We start from the raw sequence: 19,389 nt of genomic DNA on the forward strand, positions 1-19,389 counted from the left end.
ATACACCTTGACTTCATTTGCAAATAAAGAAAAGTATTTTTACTAAATACATCATGACTGCAGCAGTATAAAGTTGGATCTGAGACAAAATATGGCTAACATTCCATATCCCCCCATTTGTCCCTCCTCTCCTCAGGAAGTCAGGCTGGTCTGGTCCAATGCCAGCTCTTTCTCGGGCCCCGTGGTAATCTTCTTCCGCCGGTCTCTAGCTGTTAATCATCTCAGGAATGCAGTCTCTGTTGAAAAAGGGCGCGCTCTAACATTCAGCCGTTAATCACCCCTCCCCTTCTGTTATGTCAGACGACACTCTTAAAGGGTCCTCTTGCCTTACCCTGTATAGGGCAGTGATACATCTTACATCCTTAAACTATTTTACATTATAGAAAGAACCCATTACATTCTAACTACTGAATATAAATAGTACAAAAACTATGTGAGGATTGGAGTGGAGGCTGACGCTGGATTTATTAAAATCTAATATTTTGGATTTGATCTGACCTCAAATGTAACACAGCTTTATTCACTGCTTTTTCAGATCAATCATAGAACAGCTGCAGAGGCTCTGAGCGATAAAAGTCAATTCCCTTTTTTTCACCATATGGTCCCCAAAGAAGGGATCCAGTACCCAGCAATTGTCCAACTGCTCCTCCACTTCAGATGGACCCTGATTGGCCTCTTTGCTTCAGACACAGAGAAGGGAGAGCATTTCATGAGGACTTTCACTCCTAAGCTTGTCAGGAGTGGAATTTGTGTGGTTATATCACTACAATTCTCCAAGATTGAACATGCAGCCTCCCTCAGGGAGGCCCTCTTTAAGTGGAGACAAGTCAACGTTTTTGTTCACTTCATAGAAGTTGATTCCATTTCGGACAGAATTCTTCCTTTCCATGAAACATTTTTGCATTTACCAGGACCCATTGAAGGGAAAGTCTGGATCCTCACAAATTTTGCAGGGTATGAAATAAAGAAGCACAGACTTTTCAAATACATCCATAGTATTTGGAACTTTGTTTATCTGGCAAAAGAAAGGCCAAGAGATGATGCCCTGGAACCCCATTTCTTTGTGGAAGAAAACTTTCAAGATCCTTATTTCCGCTGTTCTCTTTCACAGAACGTCTTTTCTGTCAAAGGCCGCAGAAGATGCACCCAGGAAGCCCCACTGGAGACCCAGGAGAAAAGAAACAGGAAAAGGATCACAAATTACTTTAAATGTTACAGTATAATTAAGACTCTGACCCATGTCTTGAATGCTGCTTATTCCTCCAGATCGAGGAGGGGAAGGAAGGAGGGAGAAAAGAGATTGGGGTCTCCAAGGCTGCAGCCGTGGCAGGTAAGGGGTCTCGATATGGATCCATTAATCTGAGATCAGTGGTGGGTTTCAAAATTTTTACTACCGGTTCTGTGGGTGTGGCTTGGTGGGAATGACATGGTTTGGTGGACGTGGCTTGGTGGGCGTGGCAGGGGAAGGATACTGTAAGATCTCCATTTCCTCCCGATCAGCTGGGAATTGGGAGGCAGAGAATAGATGGCGGTGGGGCCAGTCAGAATTTTTACTACCAGTTCTCCGAACTACTTAAAATTTCCACTACCGGTTCTCCAGAACTGGTCAGAACCTGCTGAAACCCCACCTCTGCCTTAGATCCTTTGGAGAAGGAAACCAGGGGAGAAGGAGGGGAACCAACTCAACAGATCCGGCCAATTTAATTACTCAGAGAATAATGTTTCCAAAGACTAAATATCATGGCATTTTGATATTTTGCACTGCTAATTTGAAAATGCTGTATTCTTTTTGAAATAAATTCCTGTATGTTTGGTTTTTTGATTAGCATTGTGGATTTTTAACTTTATAAATTTGAAGGAGACCTTGAGACCATCTATCCCAACCCCTCCTCTCTGCAGGAATCCCAGTAAAGCTTCTCTGACTGATGGCTGCTCAGACTTTGCATTCAGATAATCCATGAAGAGGAGACTGAGCTTCTCTGCTTTACTGGCTCAGCTCTAAAACAGCTCATCCTTTTATCATATTTTTTCTCTCATTCAGCTAAAATCTCCTCCCTTGGAACTGAATTCTTTTTTCTGTGTCTCACACTCTGGAATAATAGCGAGCAGATCTTTCACTCGTGTGTAACGTGTGTCAGTGACGGGAAGAGAGCTGTATCCTCCCTTCTCCAACCGAGAGATTGTGTCAGTTGGAAAAGGGGCTCCCAGACTCCTCCTGATCTTCAGCTCTTCTCCTTATGGTCTTTCCTCAAGGCTAAGAGCAGCTCCTTTCATCTCTTCCTTGCCTTCCTTGTCCTTCCCTGAAGTTCAGGTAGATATTTTGCAAATTCTCCTCCAAGCTTTGTGCCTACAAGGGGTCTTGGTCCTTGAGTTGGGGTCCCCCAAAACCACAACGTGCACTTCCTGAGATTCTTATGGCTGCATTTCCCTTCTTTCCATGAACATCTCCCTGCTGACTCAGATTCTGTTTCCAGTGAACTAGGATTTTGAGATCATTTTCGCAAACATGCATATCAAGTTTGGTATCCCTCATCTTTCTTCCTATCCATCATGAATGTTCTTATATGAGACTCTATTACTGTTAGTCAAGTCCTAGTTGCTAAAAATCAGATATTTTTCTATTGCTTTTTAATCATGCACCCTTCTCTGTGTGGAAATCATAAATATTTTTTTTGAAAACTTGATACTACTCTCATTAAATTTCATTTTATTCAAAAAGATAAAAAACAAACTTCAAAAAATAAAACTATTACAAAGACAAAACAAAATTAGATTTTACACCATTCCAACTTGTATAATTCTACCATTATTTCTGTACAATGGCAGTCAATCAATTTATAATCTTCCCCTTCCCCCTCCCCCATCCCCCCCCCCCGAGACCTCCCAGAACAGAATACAGGGTATTGTAACTAACAAACATAATCTAGTCTAAAATATAACATAAAACATATTCCATTTCACACCATTACACCATCACACTATCAATTCCCTTCTTTCTTAAACTCTAATACATGTCAATTCCTAACTTCACTCAAAAACTAATTGATATTTTTTAATCTGATACCTATTTTGAATATAATCAATCCACTTTCTCCATTCCAAAATATATTTTTCTTGTGTACAATCTTTCAAATAGGCAGAAATTTTTACCATTTCTGCTAAATTTGATACTTTACTAATCCATTCTCCAATTGTCGGTAAGTCTTCTTTCTTCCAATATTGTGCAATCAATAGTCTTGCCGCAGATACCAAAAGAGGAACAGGATTGTTCTAAACCTGGGAATTATAGACCAATTTCACTTTTAAATAATGATTATAAGATTTTTGTTAAAATAATAGTTAATAGATTAATGTTGATTCTGCAGCGAAGAATTCATAATGATCAATCTGGATTTATAAAAGGGAGACAGATGAAGAATAATGTTAGGCAGATTGTTAATTTACTGGAGTATCTAGAAAAGAAAAATTTTATTCCAGCAGCATTTATCTTTCTCGATGCAGAGAAAGCTTTTGATCGATTGCATTGGGATTTTTTATTTAAATTAATAGAAAAGATGCAATTTGGAGATGGTTTTATAAGAATAATTAGGGCAATTTATGGAGAGCAAACAGCACAGATTATAATCAATGGTAGCTTAACAGAACCTTTTAAGATTGCGAAAGGAACAAGACAGGGATGTCCTTTATCACCATTATTGTTTATTTTAACTCTAGAACCATTATTGGATAAAATACGAGAAGTAAAGGAGATAGAGGGAATTAGAGTTAGACAACATGAATATAAGCTAAGAGCTTTTGCAGATGACCTGGTGATTACTTTAACAAACCCTATAAATTCTAGTAAATCTTTGTTGGAAATAATTGATCAATATGGGAAGGTTTCAGGGTTTAAGGTAAATCAGAAAAGACAAAAAGTGATAATAAAAATATGGCCAGACAACAGAAAGAAAAACTAGAGGAAATAACAGGATTTGAAATTGTAAAGAAGGTTAAGTACTTAGGGTTTATATTACATCGTCAAATGTGAAATTGTATAAGAATAACTATGAGGTTTTATGGCAAAAGTTCAGAAGGAGTTGATTGTTTGGAAAAATTGCAATTATCTTTGCTGGGAGAATTGCTGCTATTAAAATGAATGTTTTACCTAGATTTTTATTCCTCTTTCAGATGATACCAATAATTAAGAAAGATAAGAATCTTGAGGAATGGCAGAAGGAATTAATAAATTTATATGGGAAGGTAAAAAGCTAGGGTTAAAATGAAAATAATTCAAGATTCTCGGAAGGGGAGGTTTAAAAATGCCCAATTTTAAATTATACTATGAAGCAGCTGCTCTCTCTGCAATAAGTGACTGGTTTAATTTAACAGAGGAAAGAATTTTGAATATAGAAGGTTATGATTTGTTATATGGATGGCATGCATATTTAATTTATGACAAAAAGTGGATAAGGCCTTTAAAAATCATGTGCTAAGAACTGCTCTTCTGTGTTTGGAAAAATACTCTTATAAACTAAATTATAAGGTTCCTATATGGGCAAGTCCTAGACATACAATAGAGAATATAAATATAGAACAGAATCAGGAAATGATTACATATAAAGATCTTTTGTATACTGAAGAGGTAATTTGCAATTAAAATCTCTGCAAGTATTAAAGAGGAAGGAAAAATTATACTTGGTTTCAATATGAGCAACTACGCTTAGATGGAAGGAAGATCAGAAAATTGGTATAGAGCAGAACGAGGAAAATTTGGTAAAGCAAATTAGAAATCAGTCTCAGGAGCATATAAAGAGATTGTATAATGTGTTACTTGAAATAGATTCTTAAAGGGACTTGGTAAAGGACTGTATGATAAAGTGGGCACAAAATTTTCAGGAGCCAATATTATTGGAAACTTGGGAAAAATTGGGTTAGAAATGTTAAATTCACGCAGGCACAGAATCTGAGGAAAAATTTTATAAAATGTTTTATAGATGGCATCTAGATCCTAAAAATTATCGTGTATGTATCCAGATATGCAAGCAAAATGTTGGAGATGTAATTGTGATGACGCTACATATTTTCACATTTGGTGGACTTGTAAGGACATAAAGGCCTTTTGGATAAAAATTTGGTGGATTTTACAAAATGTTTTGAAAAAGAAGGTAAAGATCCTGCCGTAATTTTTTTTGTTGGGAATTATTACGGATTGTACAGTAATTGAGACTAAATTGATTTTAAATCTAATAACAGCAGCAAGATTATAATAGGACAATACTGGAAGAAAAAAGAAGTACCTACAATAGAAGAATGGATATTGAAGGTTGCCAATTTGGCTGAGATGGCGAAGATATCAGCCTTTTTGAAAGACAATACGCAAGAAAGATACTTAAAGGAATGGAAAAAAATGGATTGACTATATTCAACGAGATATCAGACTAAGAGTTATCAGACTGTTTTGAATGATTATGATGTATTATTCTTGATTGTTTTAAGTTAGAATTGATGATTGTAGGGTATAATTAAGTTGGGATGAAAATTTTTATAGCATGTTTGTTTTATTTTTAACTATACCTTGTGCCCGTTCCGGGAAGTCGAGGGGGGGGAGGGGGTTGTGAAGGGAGGGGAGAGGAGGGGGGGAAAGGGGGAAAAATTTTTTGTAAAACTTTTTGAGTAAAAAAAAAAATAGTCTTGCCGCAGTTATTAAATTCAAAATCAGTTTTGTCTCTATAACAGTGCACTTTGGAGTTATTCCTAATAAAAAGAACTGTGGAACAAACTTGATCTTCTTTTTCAAAATGTTCTGCATAATCCACCATATTTTAATCCAAAAGGCTTTAACTTTTTTGCAAGTCCACCATATATGATAATAGGTAGCATCCTCACAATCACATCTCCAACATTTTGCTTTCACATTTGGATACATACATGACAGTTTTTTAGGATCTAAATGCCATCTATAAAACATTTTATAAAAATTTTCTCTTAAATTTTGTGCTTGCAAAAATTTAAGGGAGCCCATTTCTGACGTTCTTCTCCTCCCTGGCAGTGGCAGCGCATTCAGCTCCCCGAATCTGGCTTGCCAATCTCAGCCAGCAAGGGGGAGTGGCAGGTGGGGAGGGGTGGGGCGGCAGAGAAGTGAGCTGCATGGTGCGAGATGGGGCTCCCTTTGTCGTCTCTTCTCCCCCCCTTGCCGGGCATGGCAGGAACTGGAAGTCAGATAAGACACGGCTGAGAAGTGAGAGGTGTGTCTTGCCTGACTTCCAGCTCCTGCCATTCCTGGTCGGCATGCAATGGAGGAAAGTCCGTCCATCCGTGGGGAAGCGTGGCTGGCAAGAGTCCTACTGGGGTGGCCGGCCATTGAAGTGGGGGGAAACAGAGGATCACTCGAAGCCCAGCGAGGCACCTGGTCCCGCTCAGCCCTTGAGAGACTCTGTCTTGAGGTGGCTGAGGTGGGCTCTTACTTGTCCTGCAGGCAGGTTGAGATGGTCAGCGTCTCCTTGAGGAGGGCCCGCGCATGCACCAGCATTCCCAGGAAGTCTCCTTGTGGCTCTCGTGCTCCTGGCCCTGCCGAAACTAGTTTTCCAGCTTCCCCAGCGACTCCTCCGAGTTGGCAGGCATGAAATAGTGATACAACGTCCTGTTGCACATCCTCAAATAAAGCGGGTCATGGAAATGGCATAAGCTGATCAAACTACTCAGCACAAGCTGATCAAACTACTCAGCAGCCACATCGAGAGGACCCCCAGCAGCATCCCGGGGGTGGGGGAGGGAAGCTGCCCCAACACCCTAAGCGTCCCGAAGTGGAGGAGGGCAAAGGCAACTCTGGTCATGCCTAGTTTCAAGTTGGGGCCGCCTTCCTTGCAGGGCTTCATTGGGACGCTGTCGTTGGCCCTTCTTGCTCCCCGTGGAGAGTTCCCCTTTGCCCCCGATTTGCCTGCAAGAACTTTGGGGGCTTTTTTGTGACCCGATCCTCACCAGCAATTCTGCGGGCAAGAACCAGCCATGCCTCTCCCACTTCAGGGAAAAGACCCCCGATAATAAGGCCAAAGCCATATTTCATGGGTCAAAAGAAAATAAGACCCTGTCTTATTTTCAGGGAAACACGGTAATAATACATTTCCTTAAAATTGTAATTAGGATCTTTCTCAATAATTCCTTTCCATTCCCCAAAGTCATAGGACCTCCCGTAAATTGAAACACGACGACTCTTAAGACTTGTTTTCCAGTGAACTATGAGAAGTCCATTCCCCAATCTCCCTCCATCTTCTTGAAAGGATCCATTTCATCGGTCATCCGTTCTGTCCACTTTGAGTCTTCAGGGTCCATGGCCTCTCCAGCCATCTCGAAGCAGCCTTCCTTCAAACCAGGCTCCTCCTTCAGGGATGCCAGCAGCAAATGAAGTTCCAGTCCATCCATCCAATCCATCCAATTCAACAATTGTTGCTTGCTTCTGATTATCACATTTAAATTGATTTAAAACCATTGTTTTTTTTATCAAACTTTTGAAATGAAGTTTCAAATAAGGCTTGAAAGACTTTCTATTCTTTAAATCAGATGAAATTAGCTTACTCTAAGGTCGCATTAATTACCATATTAATGACAACATAGAAAAATTGATGACCAATGGCAAATTGTTATCCATCACATTCAGGTTTCATAGGAGAGATTTAAAAAGGGTTAAAAATTATTTGAGTATCATTTTGAAGACAGTTTTTATCCACTTATTTATTCTACCATCCGCCCCTCAGGTTTCTAATCACATCACACAATTGTTTGTGAGTCCTTTACTGAAGTCCAGTAAGATCACCATTGTTCCCATAATCTCTTTAGGAAGTTAATGATATGTGAGAAGGATTTTTGGGATGAGGAGAAAAGAGGCTGCCTAGGAAGGAGCAGATAAGAGGGGAGAATCCAGCAGCTGCATAATGGGAGACAAAGAAACTCAGAAAGGATCCTGGCTAACTTTTCAGGCTTAAAAAGAGAGTTGGTGGGAGATTTGTACTTCCAGATTTGAAAAATGTTGTTAATGTCGCATTACAGTCAAGTAGAATTAGCACATCTGGATGTTTTCCATCAAGATGACCAGAGAGAAGATTAACCTGACAACTTGATCACGTACCTGACTCCTTGCTGCGTGACTACAGCCCTACCCGAGTTGTTGGAGGTGCTCGCCGGGGAGGCGGTTGAGACCCCCAGACTTATAGTCATGGGGGATTTCAACCTGCCATCGACGGGCTTGTCATCGACAACAGCTCGGGAGTTCCAGGCCTCCATGACGGCCTTGGACCTGATTCAAGTAATTGATGGCCCCACGCACACAGGGGGTGGCACACTGGACTTAATTTATATCTCTGGTCAGTGGCTAAATGATCTGGAATTAAATAAGCTAGAAATGGAACCAGTGTCATGGTCAGATCATTTTCTCCTTCGCCTAGACTTTCGGACCGCTATCCACCACTGCAGGGAGACGGAGCCAATGCGTTGGTTCCGTCCCAGGCGCCTGATGGACCCGGAGAGGTTCCTGATGGAGCTTGGGCCGTTTCCTGAGGACCTCCACGGCACGGAGCTAGTTGCGGCCTGGACCGTGGTCCCCTTGTGGCCTCTGACCCGGAGATCTTGACCGCCCTTGGTTCTGAGGGGCTGAGGGAGATGAAATGGAGAAGACGGAGAGTGTCTGAGGTCCAGTCGAATTGATCAACACTAGTTAGATCCTATTCTAGGACCTACCAGTGGCAATGAGGGAGGAGAATTAACACGCTTCCATCATTCCAGATAATGCCGCTTATGTTGTCCTGCATCAGGAGGTGATGACCCGCTGCAGGCCGCCGAGGAGTTTAGTGGTTATCTATACGACAAAATGCTCAGCTCCAGGATGGCTTGGACAAATTGGGATGATCCAGGTGAGAGGCGGAGTCGCCTTGTGAATGTTGTTTGGGATGAGTTTGACCCTGTGACTTTGAGGACGTGGACAGGTTGCTGGGGAGGCTCACGACATGTTTACTGGACCTGCCTTCCTGGTTGGTGCTCCCGGAGTGACACGAGGCTGGCTCCAGGGATTACCATTCTTTGTTGGAGGAGTTTTCCTGCCCTTGAAGGAGGCGGTGAGACCTCTCCTCAAGAAGCCTTCCTGACCCAGCTATTTTAGGTAATTACTGTCTTCCAACCTTCGCTTGCGAAGGTTGTTGAGAGTGTGGGCACAGCTACCCCAGTACCTGGATGAAGCTGTCCAGACCTTTCCAGTCCGGTTCACCCACAGCACAGAGACAGCTTTGGTCAGCAGGATGACCTCTGAGGGCCAGAGACAGGGTCATTCCTCTGCCCTGGTCCTATTAGATCTCTCAGCGGCTTTGATACCATCGACCATGGTATCCTGCTGCACTTTTGGGAGTAGGCACTGTTTATTGGTTCTCCTCCTATCTCCATGTAGACTTGACAGCAGAGGTCACCTGAGACACTCACTTCAGATATTCTCGCCTGCTGTTCAACACCTATATGAAAACGAGATCATCAGTGGCTGGGTGAGATATCAGCACGCTGATGATACTCAGCTTTTTTTAGGGCCACCCCAACTTGTAAGTGCTGTCCTGTTTGAAGATCTGGATGAGAACAGGCTCAAGCTCAATCCAGATGGACTGTGATGCCGGTCTGATACTTATTGGCCCCAAAGAAGTGCAACTTGGGTGTTCTCCTATGCACTTGTCGCTGAAGATCGCTGTCAAGAGCCTTTCACAGGTTCGCCTGGTTCGCCAGTTGCGTCTTCCTTGATCGGGATGCCCTATGCACAGTCAATGTGTTACCTGCCTGGATAAATGCCTCACATGCTTTTGAGATGCAAGGAGTTGGTCCAGAATGCAGCTGCTGATAGAGGAGCCTCACGTACTCATGTGACACATTAAGACTGCACTGGCTTCCTGTTGCCTTCGGTGCATTTCAAGGTTTTGGTTACCACCTTTAAAGCGCCCATGGCTTGGGACCTGGGTACTTACGGGACCGCCTGCTTTAAATTGATTTAAAACCATTGTTTTTTTATCAAACTTTTGAAATGAAGTTTCAAATAAGGCGACTTTCTATTCTTTAAATCAGATGAAATTAGCTTACTCTAAGGTCCATTAATTACCATATAATGACAACATAGAAAATTGATAATGGCAAATTGTTATCCATCACATTCAGGTTTCATAGGAGAGATTTAAAAGGGTTAAAAATTATTTGAGTATCATTTTAATTTTATCCACTTATTTATCTCATCCGCCCCTCAGGTTTCTAATATCACAATTGTTTTGAGTCCTTTACTGAAGTCAGTAAGATCACCATTGTTCCCATAATCTCTTTAAGTTAATGATATGTAGAAGGATTTTTGGGATGAGGAGAAAAGGCTGCCTCAGATAAGAGGAGAATCCAGCAGCTGCATAATGAGACAAAGAAACTCCAGAAAGGATCCTCTTTTCAGGCTTAAAAAGAGAGTTGGTAGATTTGTACTGATTTGAAAATGTTGTTAATGTGGCATTACAGTCAAGTAGAATTAGCACATCTGGATGTTTCCATCAAGATGACCAGAGAAGATTAACCACAACATCAATTCTCCTTGCTGCGTGACTACAGTACCGAGTTGTTGGAGGTGCTCGCCAAATTCAGACTTATAGTCATATTTCAACCTACCATCCAGATGTCATACAACAGCTAGTTCAAATCCATGACTTGGACCTGATTCAAGTAATTGTTCACGTCACACTGACAATTTATATCTCTGGTCAGTGGCTTTGATCTGGAATTAAATAAGCTAGAAATGGAACCAGTGTCATGGTCAGATCATTTCTCCTTCGCTAGACTTTGACCGCTTCCACCACTGCAGGAACCAATCGTTGGTTCCGTGCTGATGGACCAGGTTCCTGATGGAGCTTGGGCGTTTCCAAGGACCTGGCCAGCACGGCTGAAGAGCTAATTCCTGTTTGGACCGTGTCGTGCCCACCTGACCTATCTTGACCGGCCCTTGGTTCTCTCTGAATGAAACGCCGGAGAACTAGAGTGTCTGGAGGTCCAGTCGCTCAGAACACTAGTTAGATCCTATTCTAGGACCTACCTAGTGGCAATGAGGCTCTTCCACCCTCATTTGTCGGCAGATAACAGCCGCCCTGTTTTTGCCCGCTCCTCCTGCATCAGGAGGTGCGGATGACCCGCTGCAGCATGCCGAGAGTTTAGTGGTTATCTATGACAAAATCGTTCAGCTCAGGATCTGGACATTGGGATGATCCAGGTGATGCGTCTTGGATGTTGTTTGGGATGAGTTTGACCCTGTGACTCTTGAGTGCGTGGACAGGTTGCTGGGAGGCTGCATACTGACATGTTTACTGGACCCGTTCCTTCCTGGTTGGTACTGGCCTCCCGGAGTGACACGAGGCTGGCTCAGGATTACCGCGCTCTTGGATTTCCTGCAGCCTTGAAGGCGGTGGTGAGACTCCTCAAGCCTTCCCTGGACCCAGCTATTTTAAGTAATTACTGTCCGGTCTCCAACCTTGCTTTAGAAGGTTGTTGAAATCTAATATTAGCTTCCCAGTACCTGGATGAAGCTGTCTATCTAGACCCGTTCAGTCCGGCTTCAGATACAGCACACAATTTGGTCTTGGTGGATGACCTCTGGAGCCAGAGACATCATTCCTCTGCCTGGTCCTATTAGATCTCTCAGCGGCTATCGATACTATCGACCATGGTATCCTGCACGGTTTTGGGAGTGGGAGGCACTGTTTCGGTGGTTCTCCTCCTATCTCTGATCGGTGCATGTTGACAGGGGCAGAGGTCGACCCTGAGACACCTCACTTGTGATATTCTCGCCCTGTTCCACCATGAAATAGATGGCATTCAGTGGCTTTGGGTGAGATATCAGCTGCGCTGATGATACTCAGCTGTATTTTTCAGCCACCCCAACGAAACTGTCAAGTGCTGTCCGGTGTTTGGAAGCCGTCAGTCTGGATGGGAGGTCAAGCTCAATCCCTCCAAGATGGAGTGGCTGTGGATGCCGGCTTCTGTTATTGAAAATTGCTGTTCTCCTGGATGCCGGCTGTCGCTTGAAGATCATGTGGCTGTCTCCAGAAGAGCCTTTCAGGTTCGCCTGGTTAGCCAGTTGCGCTTCCTTGATCGGGATGCCTATGCACAGTCACTCATGCTCTTTTACCTCGCCTGGATTATTGCAATGTCTCTACATGGGCTCCCTTGATGCACTGGAGGCTTCAGTTGGTCCAGAATGCAGCTCGTGGGTGATAGAAGCCTCACGCTCATGTGACACATCCTGCAGACTGCACTGGCACCTGTTGCCTTCGGGTGCATTTCAAGGTTTTGGTTACCACCTTTAAATCCATGGCTTGGGACCTGGGTGCTTACGGGACCGCCTGCTGTCCTCTCCACCCGACCCGTGAGGACTTCTCAGGGTGCCGTCAACAGACAATGTCTTTGGCCCAGGAAGATCCTTCTCTGTGGGGGCCCTACTCTGGGCGAACTTCCCCTGGTTTCGACAAATACCTGACCTTGGACTTTTTGCGTGAACTGAAAACATACTTGTTTGTTATGGCTTTAAATTTAGTTTATAATTTTAAATTTTTAGTTTTAACTGGGGTTTTTAGATGTTAATTATTTTAATTTCGGCCACACTGTGTAATAAGTTTTTTAATTTATTTTTAATTGTATATTGTATCTTTTTATCTTGGCTGTACACCGCCCTGAGTCCTTCGGGAGAAGGGCGGTTTATAAATCTAATAAATAAATAAATAATAATAAATAACTTACTTCATGATCAACCCATGCTTTCTGGGAATCAACCTGTTTGTTTTCAAAGAGTTTATGAATCACCTTTTTTTTTCTCTGGTCATTTTATTTCTCATCTGCTCTAGAATGTTCCCTATCATTGACCAATTGTGTCAATTATATTTTCTTTATATTTTGTCAGTATATGATTGACAAATTTTTCTCAAACTTTTTTATTTGTTTACAAAGATGATGGCAGTATTTCTATCCTATTTAACCATATTTGAAGATTAGACAATTGTAGAAGAAAAATTCAATGTGAGCTAAGAAACAAAGTTTTCAGATTCCTGGATCTTCCCATTCTAGTTTCATCCCTTTCTGGAGAAGAACCAGTTTTTCAATATTTCCCAGTTTACACTGTACTTGGACCAAAATGGAGAGATAACAGCAGATCTGGGCATTAAAATCTACTTGGTTCTCCCCAAGGAGGATTCCAGGATAGAGATTCTGGCGTATTTTGAAAGACAGAGACTTTCTATCAGACAAGATGCTCTTTCACAGCTAAAGTTGCTCAATAAGGTGTGAGAAATATTGGTGTCTTTTCTCTGTTTTCCAAACCTGAGGTCCCATTTCAAGTGGGCAAAGTCTAGAGCCTCCTGGGTGGTTGGCCTTCCATGCCAGTTGGTGTCATCTAATGGAAGTTCTTCAACAGTGGAGAGGCTTTGCCATGTTTTATGGAAACCTTTCAAGATCTTACTGGTCAGAGGTTTCTTTCTTCACCAGTGTTTAATTTCATATTAAAAAATCTAATAGAATAAAAGTTTCCTAAATCTTTTACAGTAAATTTTATTCTCAGTTTTAATATGAATATATCATCATGCTTAAATCTTTTTTCAATTCCATACCTCTAGACTTTATTAAATAGAAAAGTACTTTATTGTAATATTAAATTCCAAAAGCAACAGGGAGGAAATAAATGAAGAATCTGCCAGTTATTATACCTCCTGCATCTAAGTAGTCAGAGATTTTGTATTTACCATAGTGAAGACCAGAGGTTACTTGTCTCCACCCATTTCTACCTCCATTTTCCCTGGACGAGTCCTAACACCTTTCTTTGGCATTCCTTGTTTCTCTGCTTAGTCCCTGCCTCAGTCCAGATGTGGAAATGTCACCCTGGATTTGTCAAGAAGGCTCGAGAAGGAGAGCCAGTTTGCTGCTGCGTTCCTTGTCCGGAGGGGACCTTCTCCACTCAGGAAGGTGGGTCACACTGGGGAAAATGGGAGGCTTTGTGGAACTGGATCCATCCAGAGCATTTTCATGAAAGTGCAAGTTAAAAGACAGATTGAAGCTCATCTGGTTTTTTTCCCCCAATCTGCACAATTTCTTATTTAAAAGGAAGTAAATCAAAAAGACTTTGAAGGAGGGGCTGGGAAGAGACGGGAGGAGGGGTGCAGACTGGGCAGTTTACTAACAGAGGAAATATCTCTCCTGCTTTCTAGTTTGGATATGTGCTGCTCAGTTTACCTTTCTAGGAACATCTGAGTTCTTTGAAACTTTTTGAATTGTTTTAGATCCACCTTCTGAAAGACCTTGCAATCCACTGTATATTGGATCCTCCTGTTCTGTTTCCCTTCCCCCAATACTCCCAGCAAAGAGTCCGTCAGAGGCCTTCCTTTTTTTTTTCCTTTTATTTACATAGATACATGTCCTGGCCTCTGCAGGCCTGCCAAGTTTCTGGAGATAACGAGGAAATTATAGATAAGGCCAGAATTACTCACGAATATATTCTTCCCTCCATGAATTAGCTCGGAATTCATTTCTTTGTCCAAGACAAAAACCAGGAAGTCCCCTCCTATTTATAGTCTCTGCAGATGTCACTGCATGACAATTATGCTTTGTCCCAACTCTTCCGCTGCTGCGCGATCAAGCCTTCAATCTTGCCCTCCAAAACTGTTCTTGGTTGCCAAATCAGAAGAAGGCCGGGAGAATCAGGCCTTGCGGCCCTCCCTTTGAGTGGGTGCCAGGGAGGAGGGCTCAAGAGAAGCAGGGCTTGCCAGGTCTTCTCTTTCTGAATCATCCGAGTCCAGGAGTCTGGGTCCAGGAACCTGGGTCACAACACTATCCTCACCGGGCCCTTCCCCGGGCTGATGATCGGGATGCGGTCGGGCTGGGTTCTGCTCATGGAAGGCCTGCACCAGGTCAGGGGCATGAGGAGGCATCTACCCAGGAGAAATCAGTCCCTATCCCTTCCACGCGATCAAATATTGGAAGCGACCCTTTGCCAGCGAGTCTCGTCGCTGTGGACGTATTCCTCCGACCCGTCCTCGGCGACAGTGACGGGTGCTGTTGGGCACCGAAGGGGACTCGGTGTGGCCTCAGGAACCAGAAGGGACCGGTGAAAACGGGTGGATCCGCATGGATCGTGGCAGGTCAGTCGGTGGCTACGGGTTGATGACTGCCTCGACGAACGGGCCGATGAATCGGTGGTCCAACTTCTTTACCGGCGGTCGGACGGGTGTTTGGTGGAAGCCACACCGGTCTCCAACTGCCAGCAGGCGTTGCCCGTCGGGGCAGTCGGCGGACCGTTTGTAGTCCTCCTTTGCCCGATTCAGCTGCTGGCGTACCAACTGTTGGACCGCATGCAATTCCGTCAGGAAGGTCTGCGTTGGGAACAGGAGAGTCCGGTGGTGCCAGAGGAAGAGCGGATGGTACCCCCATTGGCAAAGAACGGGTCATCTGAGTAGAGGTGTGCTGAGAGTTGTTAAAAGCAAACTCCAGAGACAGGTAGTCGGCCCAGTTGTCCTGTTGCTGGTTGATGAAACACGGAGATACTGTTCCAGTATACCGATGACCTTCTCTGTACCCTCGGTCTCCGGATGGTGCGATGACAGACATACCTGCACCTCCGCGGCCATCAGGCTCTTCCAGAAGCGGGCTGTGAACTGAACTCCAGCGGTCCGAAACCACCCTGTCCGGTAGACCATGGAGGGAAGATGTGCTGCAGAAAGACGGGCGTTTTGCGGCTGTGGGCAGTCCAGCGGCATGGGATGAAGTGTGCCATCTTGGTGAGCATGTCACCACCAGCACCGTGGTGAACCCAGAGGGACGGCAGGTCTGTCAGGAAATCCATAGAGATCGCCCCCAGGGTCTGTCGGGTGTCGGCAAGGGCTGGAGGAGCCGGGAGGGCCCCGTGGCGGTCTTGGCTTGCAGTGCAGGATGTCACGTAGGCATGTATATCATGCCGCACTGGGCCACCAAAGGTCCGTGTCACCAGGTGGAGGGTCTTGAAGAACCCAAAATGTCCTGCTGCAGGGTTGTCGTGGCACTGGGTCATGGAGGGCTCGGAGTGGTCCTGTGGGCACATATAATCGCCCGAAACTTGAGTAAGTCCTCCTCCAAGGTCCAAGGAGGCGTGGGGCCCACCTCCACTCTCCTTTGCTGCGACCAGGGCGTCCTGGCTGCGCCTCTCCTGGGGCAAGTCCACTGGCTCCCGTGCTGCTGCCGGCAGCACTGTCCGTGGAGGAAGGGGTCCTTGGCGTACTCTGGCTTGGGACAGGGCATCCGCCCTCCGGTTGTGACCGCTGGGAATGTAGGTCACGGAAGTTGAACGGGCAAAACGACCACGGATCTGCCGCTGGTTCAACTTCCGAGCTGTGGTGAGGTGCTCGAGATTCCGATGGTCCGTTCGGACCTCCACCTGATGTCGGGCCCTCCAGATGGTGTCGCCAAGCCTCGAATGCAGCCTTGATAGCCAGCAACTCTTTTTCCCAGATAGTGTAGTTGCGCTCGGAAGGTTGAGTTTCCGGGAGTAGTAAGCGCGGGAAAAAGTGTGCCACCGCCATTCGGAGCCTGTAGCAGCACGCTCCCAGAGCCACATTGGACCGTTTCCACCACAAAAGGCGGAGCGGGTCGGGATGCCTCAGGACGGGTTCCGTGATGAAGGCTTTCTTGAGGGCTGTGAATGCTTCTTGCTGCGGGGACCCCACGAATGCAACCTTCTTCCTGAGGAGCTGGGTAAGTGGAGCTGTCAGTGTGGCGAAGCCGGGATGAAGGTCCGTAGTGTTGGCGAAGCAGGCGCTGAACATCCTTCACCCGACGAGGGCTTCCCAGCTACACAAAGCTTCTACTTTACATGGGTCCATGGCTATGCCCTCGGGCGAGATGATATGCCGAGGAATTCTGGAAGTCCGGAAGAAGGCATTTCTCCAGCCGCATTGAGTTGTTGCTCCATAGCGTTGCAGAACCAGACGTGTCGAAGGTGGCTTTCCTGGACCGAGTAAATCAGGATGTCGAGGTAGATAACCACGAACCGATCCAACATGTCTCGTCGTTCATGAAGTGCTGAAAAGCGGGGAGCATTGGTCAACCCAAATGGCATGACAGTGTATTCGTAGTGTCCGTGTCGGTGCGAATGCCGTCTTCCATTTCTCCTTCTCGTATCCGCACCAGGTTGTAGGCCCCGGAGATCGAGCTTGGTGAAGATCGTGGCCTCCGCAACCAGAAGGGACCGGTGAAAACGGGTGGATCCGCATGGATCGTGGCAGGGTCAGTCGGTAGGCTACCGGGTTGATGACTGCCTCGACAGGGAACGGGCCGATGAATCGGTGGTCCAACTTTACCGCGGTCGGACGGGAGGTGTTTGGTGGAGAGCCACACCCGGTCTCCAACTGCCAGCGGGCGTTGCCGTCGGGAGCGGTCAGCGGACCGTTTGTAGTCCTCCTTTGCCCGATTCAGCTGCTGACGTACCAACTGTTGGACCGCATGCAATTCCGTCCAGGAAGGTCTGCTGGGAACAGGAGAGTCCGGTGGTGCCAGAGGAAGAGCCGCGGATGGTACCCCACATTGGCAAAGAACGGGTCATCTGAGTAGAGGTGTGCTGAGAGTTGTTAAAAGCAAACTCCGCCAGAGACAGGTAGTCGGCCCAGTTGTCCTGTTGCTGGTTGATGAAGCAACGGAGATACTGTTCCAGTATACCGATGACCTTCTCTGTACCCCGCCGGTCTCCGGATGGTGCGATGACGACAGACATACCTGCACCTCCAACGCGGCCATCAGGCTCTTCCAGAAGTGGGCTGTGAACTGAACTCCGGTCCGAAACCACCCTGTCCGTAGACCATGGAGGCGGAAGATGTGCTGCAGAAAGAGGCGGGCCGTTTTGCGGCTGTGGGCAGTCCGCGGCATGGGATGAAGTGTGCCATCTTGGTGAGCATGTCCACCACCACCAGCACAGGAACCCAGAGGACGGCGGCAGGTCTGTCAGGAAATCCATAGAGATCGCCCCCAGGGTCTGTCGGGTGTCGGCAAGGGCTGGAGGAGCCCGAGGGCCCCGTGGCGGTCTTGGCTTGCCGGGCACGGTACGCAGGATGTCACGTAGGCATGTATATCATGCCGCACTGGGCCACCAAAAGGTCCGTGTCACCAGGTGGAGGGTCTTGAAGAACCCAAAATGTCCTGCTGCAGGGTTGTCGTGGCACTGACGAGGGCTCGAGTGGTCCTGTGGGCATATAATCGCCGAAACTTGAGTAAGTCCTCCTCCAAGGTCCAAGGAGACGTGGGGCCACCTCCTTTGCTGCGACCAGGCGTCCTGGCGCTGCGCCTCGCACCTGGGCCCGCAAGTCCACTCTGTGCGCAAGGCTTGCCGCAGCACTGTCCGTGGAGGAAGGGGTCCTTGGCAGAGGTACTCTGGCTTGCGGGACAGGGCATCCGCCTCTTGTGACCGCTGGGAATGTAGGTCACGCGGAAGTTGAACCGGCAAAACAACACCCGGATCTGCTGGTTTAACTTCCGAGCTGTGGTGAGGTGCTCGAGATTCCGATGGTCCGCTCGGACCTCCACCTGATGTCGGGCCCCTCAGATGGTGTCGCCAAGCCTCGAATGCAGCCTTGATAGCCAGCAACTCTTTTCCCAGATAGTAGTTGCGCCGGAAGGTTGAGTTTCCGGGAGTAAAGCGCAGGGAAAGTGTGCCACCATTCGTCGGAGCCTGTAGCAGCACCGCTCCCAGAGCCACATTGACGCGCCCGTTCACCACAAAAGGCCGGAGGTCGGGATGCCTCAGGACGGTTCCGTGATGAAGGCTTTCTTGAGGGCTGTGAATGCTTGTCGATGCATGGGATGTCAAACTGGCCAATATACAATTGATTTGTTTTTCACTGTGTTGAACTTTCCCATGCTTATGCTTCTTACGTCCCATGCTACTTATTCTCACTCTGTCTTTGCAGCTTTGGATTTTCTTTTCCTGCATGGCAACATCAACAACTATCCATCCCGACTTCCGGTGGTTTCGTTTTCCCCGAGGAGGACGCCTGGAATGGCGTCCCGAACTGAGATTCTGTAAAAGCTGGTGAAACAGCGGGAGAACGGCTGTTAGCCAGCTTCAAAGCTTTTCTCTGGGTGAAAGAGAATAGCGAAGAGTGGCTGGATAGCAGAAGATTGCCCCAGGGGCTCTGCTTTCTTATGCAGAGTCTCGGAGGGCTGCCTGCATAACCCAGCCCCACTCCAGACTCGGCTCGATCCTGTTAATTAAGCAGGACAGAGGAAAACGCCCACCTCTGCTCAATTGATTCCGTTTGAATAACTTAAAGCAGGCGGGCAAATACAAGTGATCGATTACTGGGAAGCAAGAAGAGCTGACTTCTACTCCTTTTAAAGGAAAACTTTTCTCACTTGAACTTA

At 45.9% G+C, this 19,389-nt stretch overlaps 1 protein-coding gene across 1 annotated transcript in view; it reads left to right on the forward strand.

The window, feature by feature from the left end:
- Window positions 1–544: 544 nt before the first annotated feature.
- Window positions 545–19,389, forward strand: part of LOC131204984 (uncharacterized) — a 30,468-nt gene continuing 11,623 nt past the window's right edge. Inside the window, exons 1-2 of the mRNA XM_058196726.1 lie at window positions 545–1,330; window positions 13,858–13,974. Coding sequence (XP_058052709.1) covers window positions 599–1,330; window positions 13,858–13,974 — 849 coding nt within the window. The 5' untranslated portion in view covers window positions 545–598. The remainder of the gene's footprint in view (window positions 1,331–13,857; window positions 13,975–19,389) is intronic.

The sequence above is a fragment of the Ahaetulla prasina genome, chromosome 11 (genome assembly GCF_028640845.1).
Source record: "Ahaetulla prasina isolate Xishuangbanna chromosome 11, ASM2864084v1, whole genome shotgun sequence".
NCBI classification, from domain to species: Eukaryota; Metazoa; Chordata; class Lepidosauria; order Squamata; family Colubridae; genus Ahaetulla; species Ahaetulla prasina.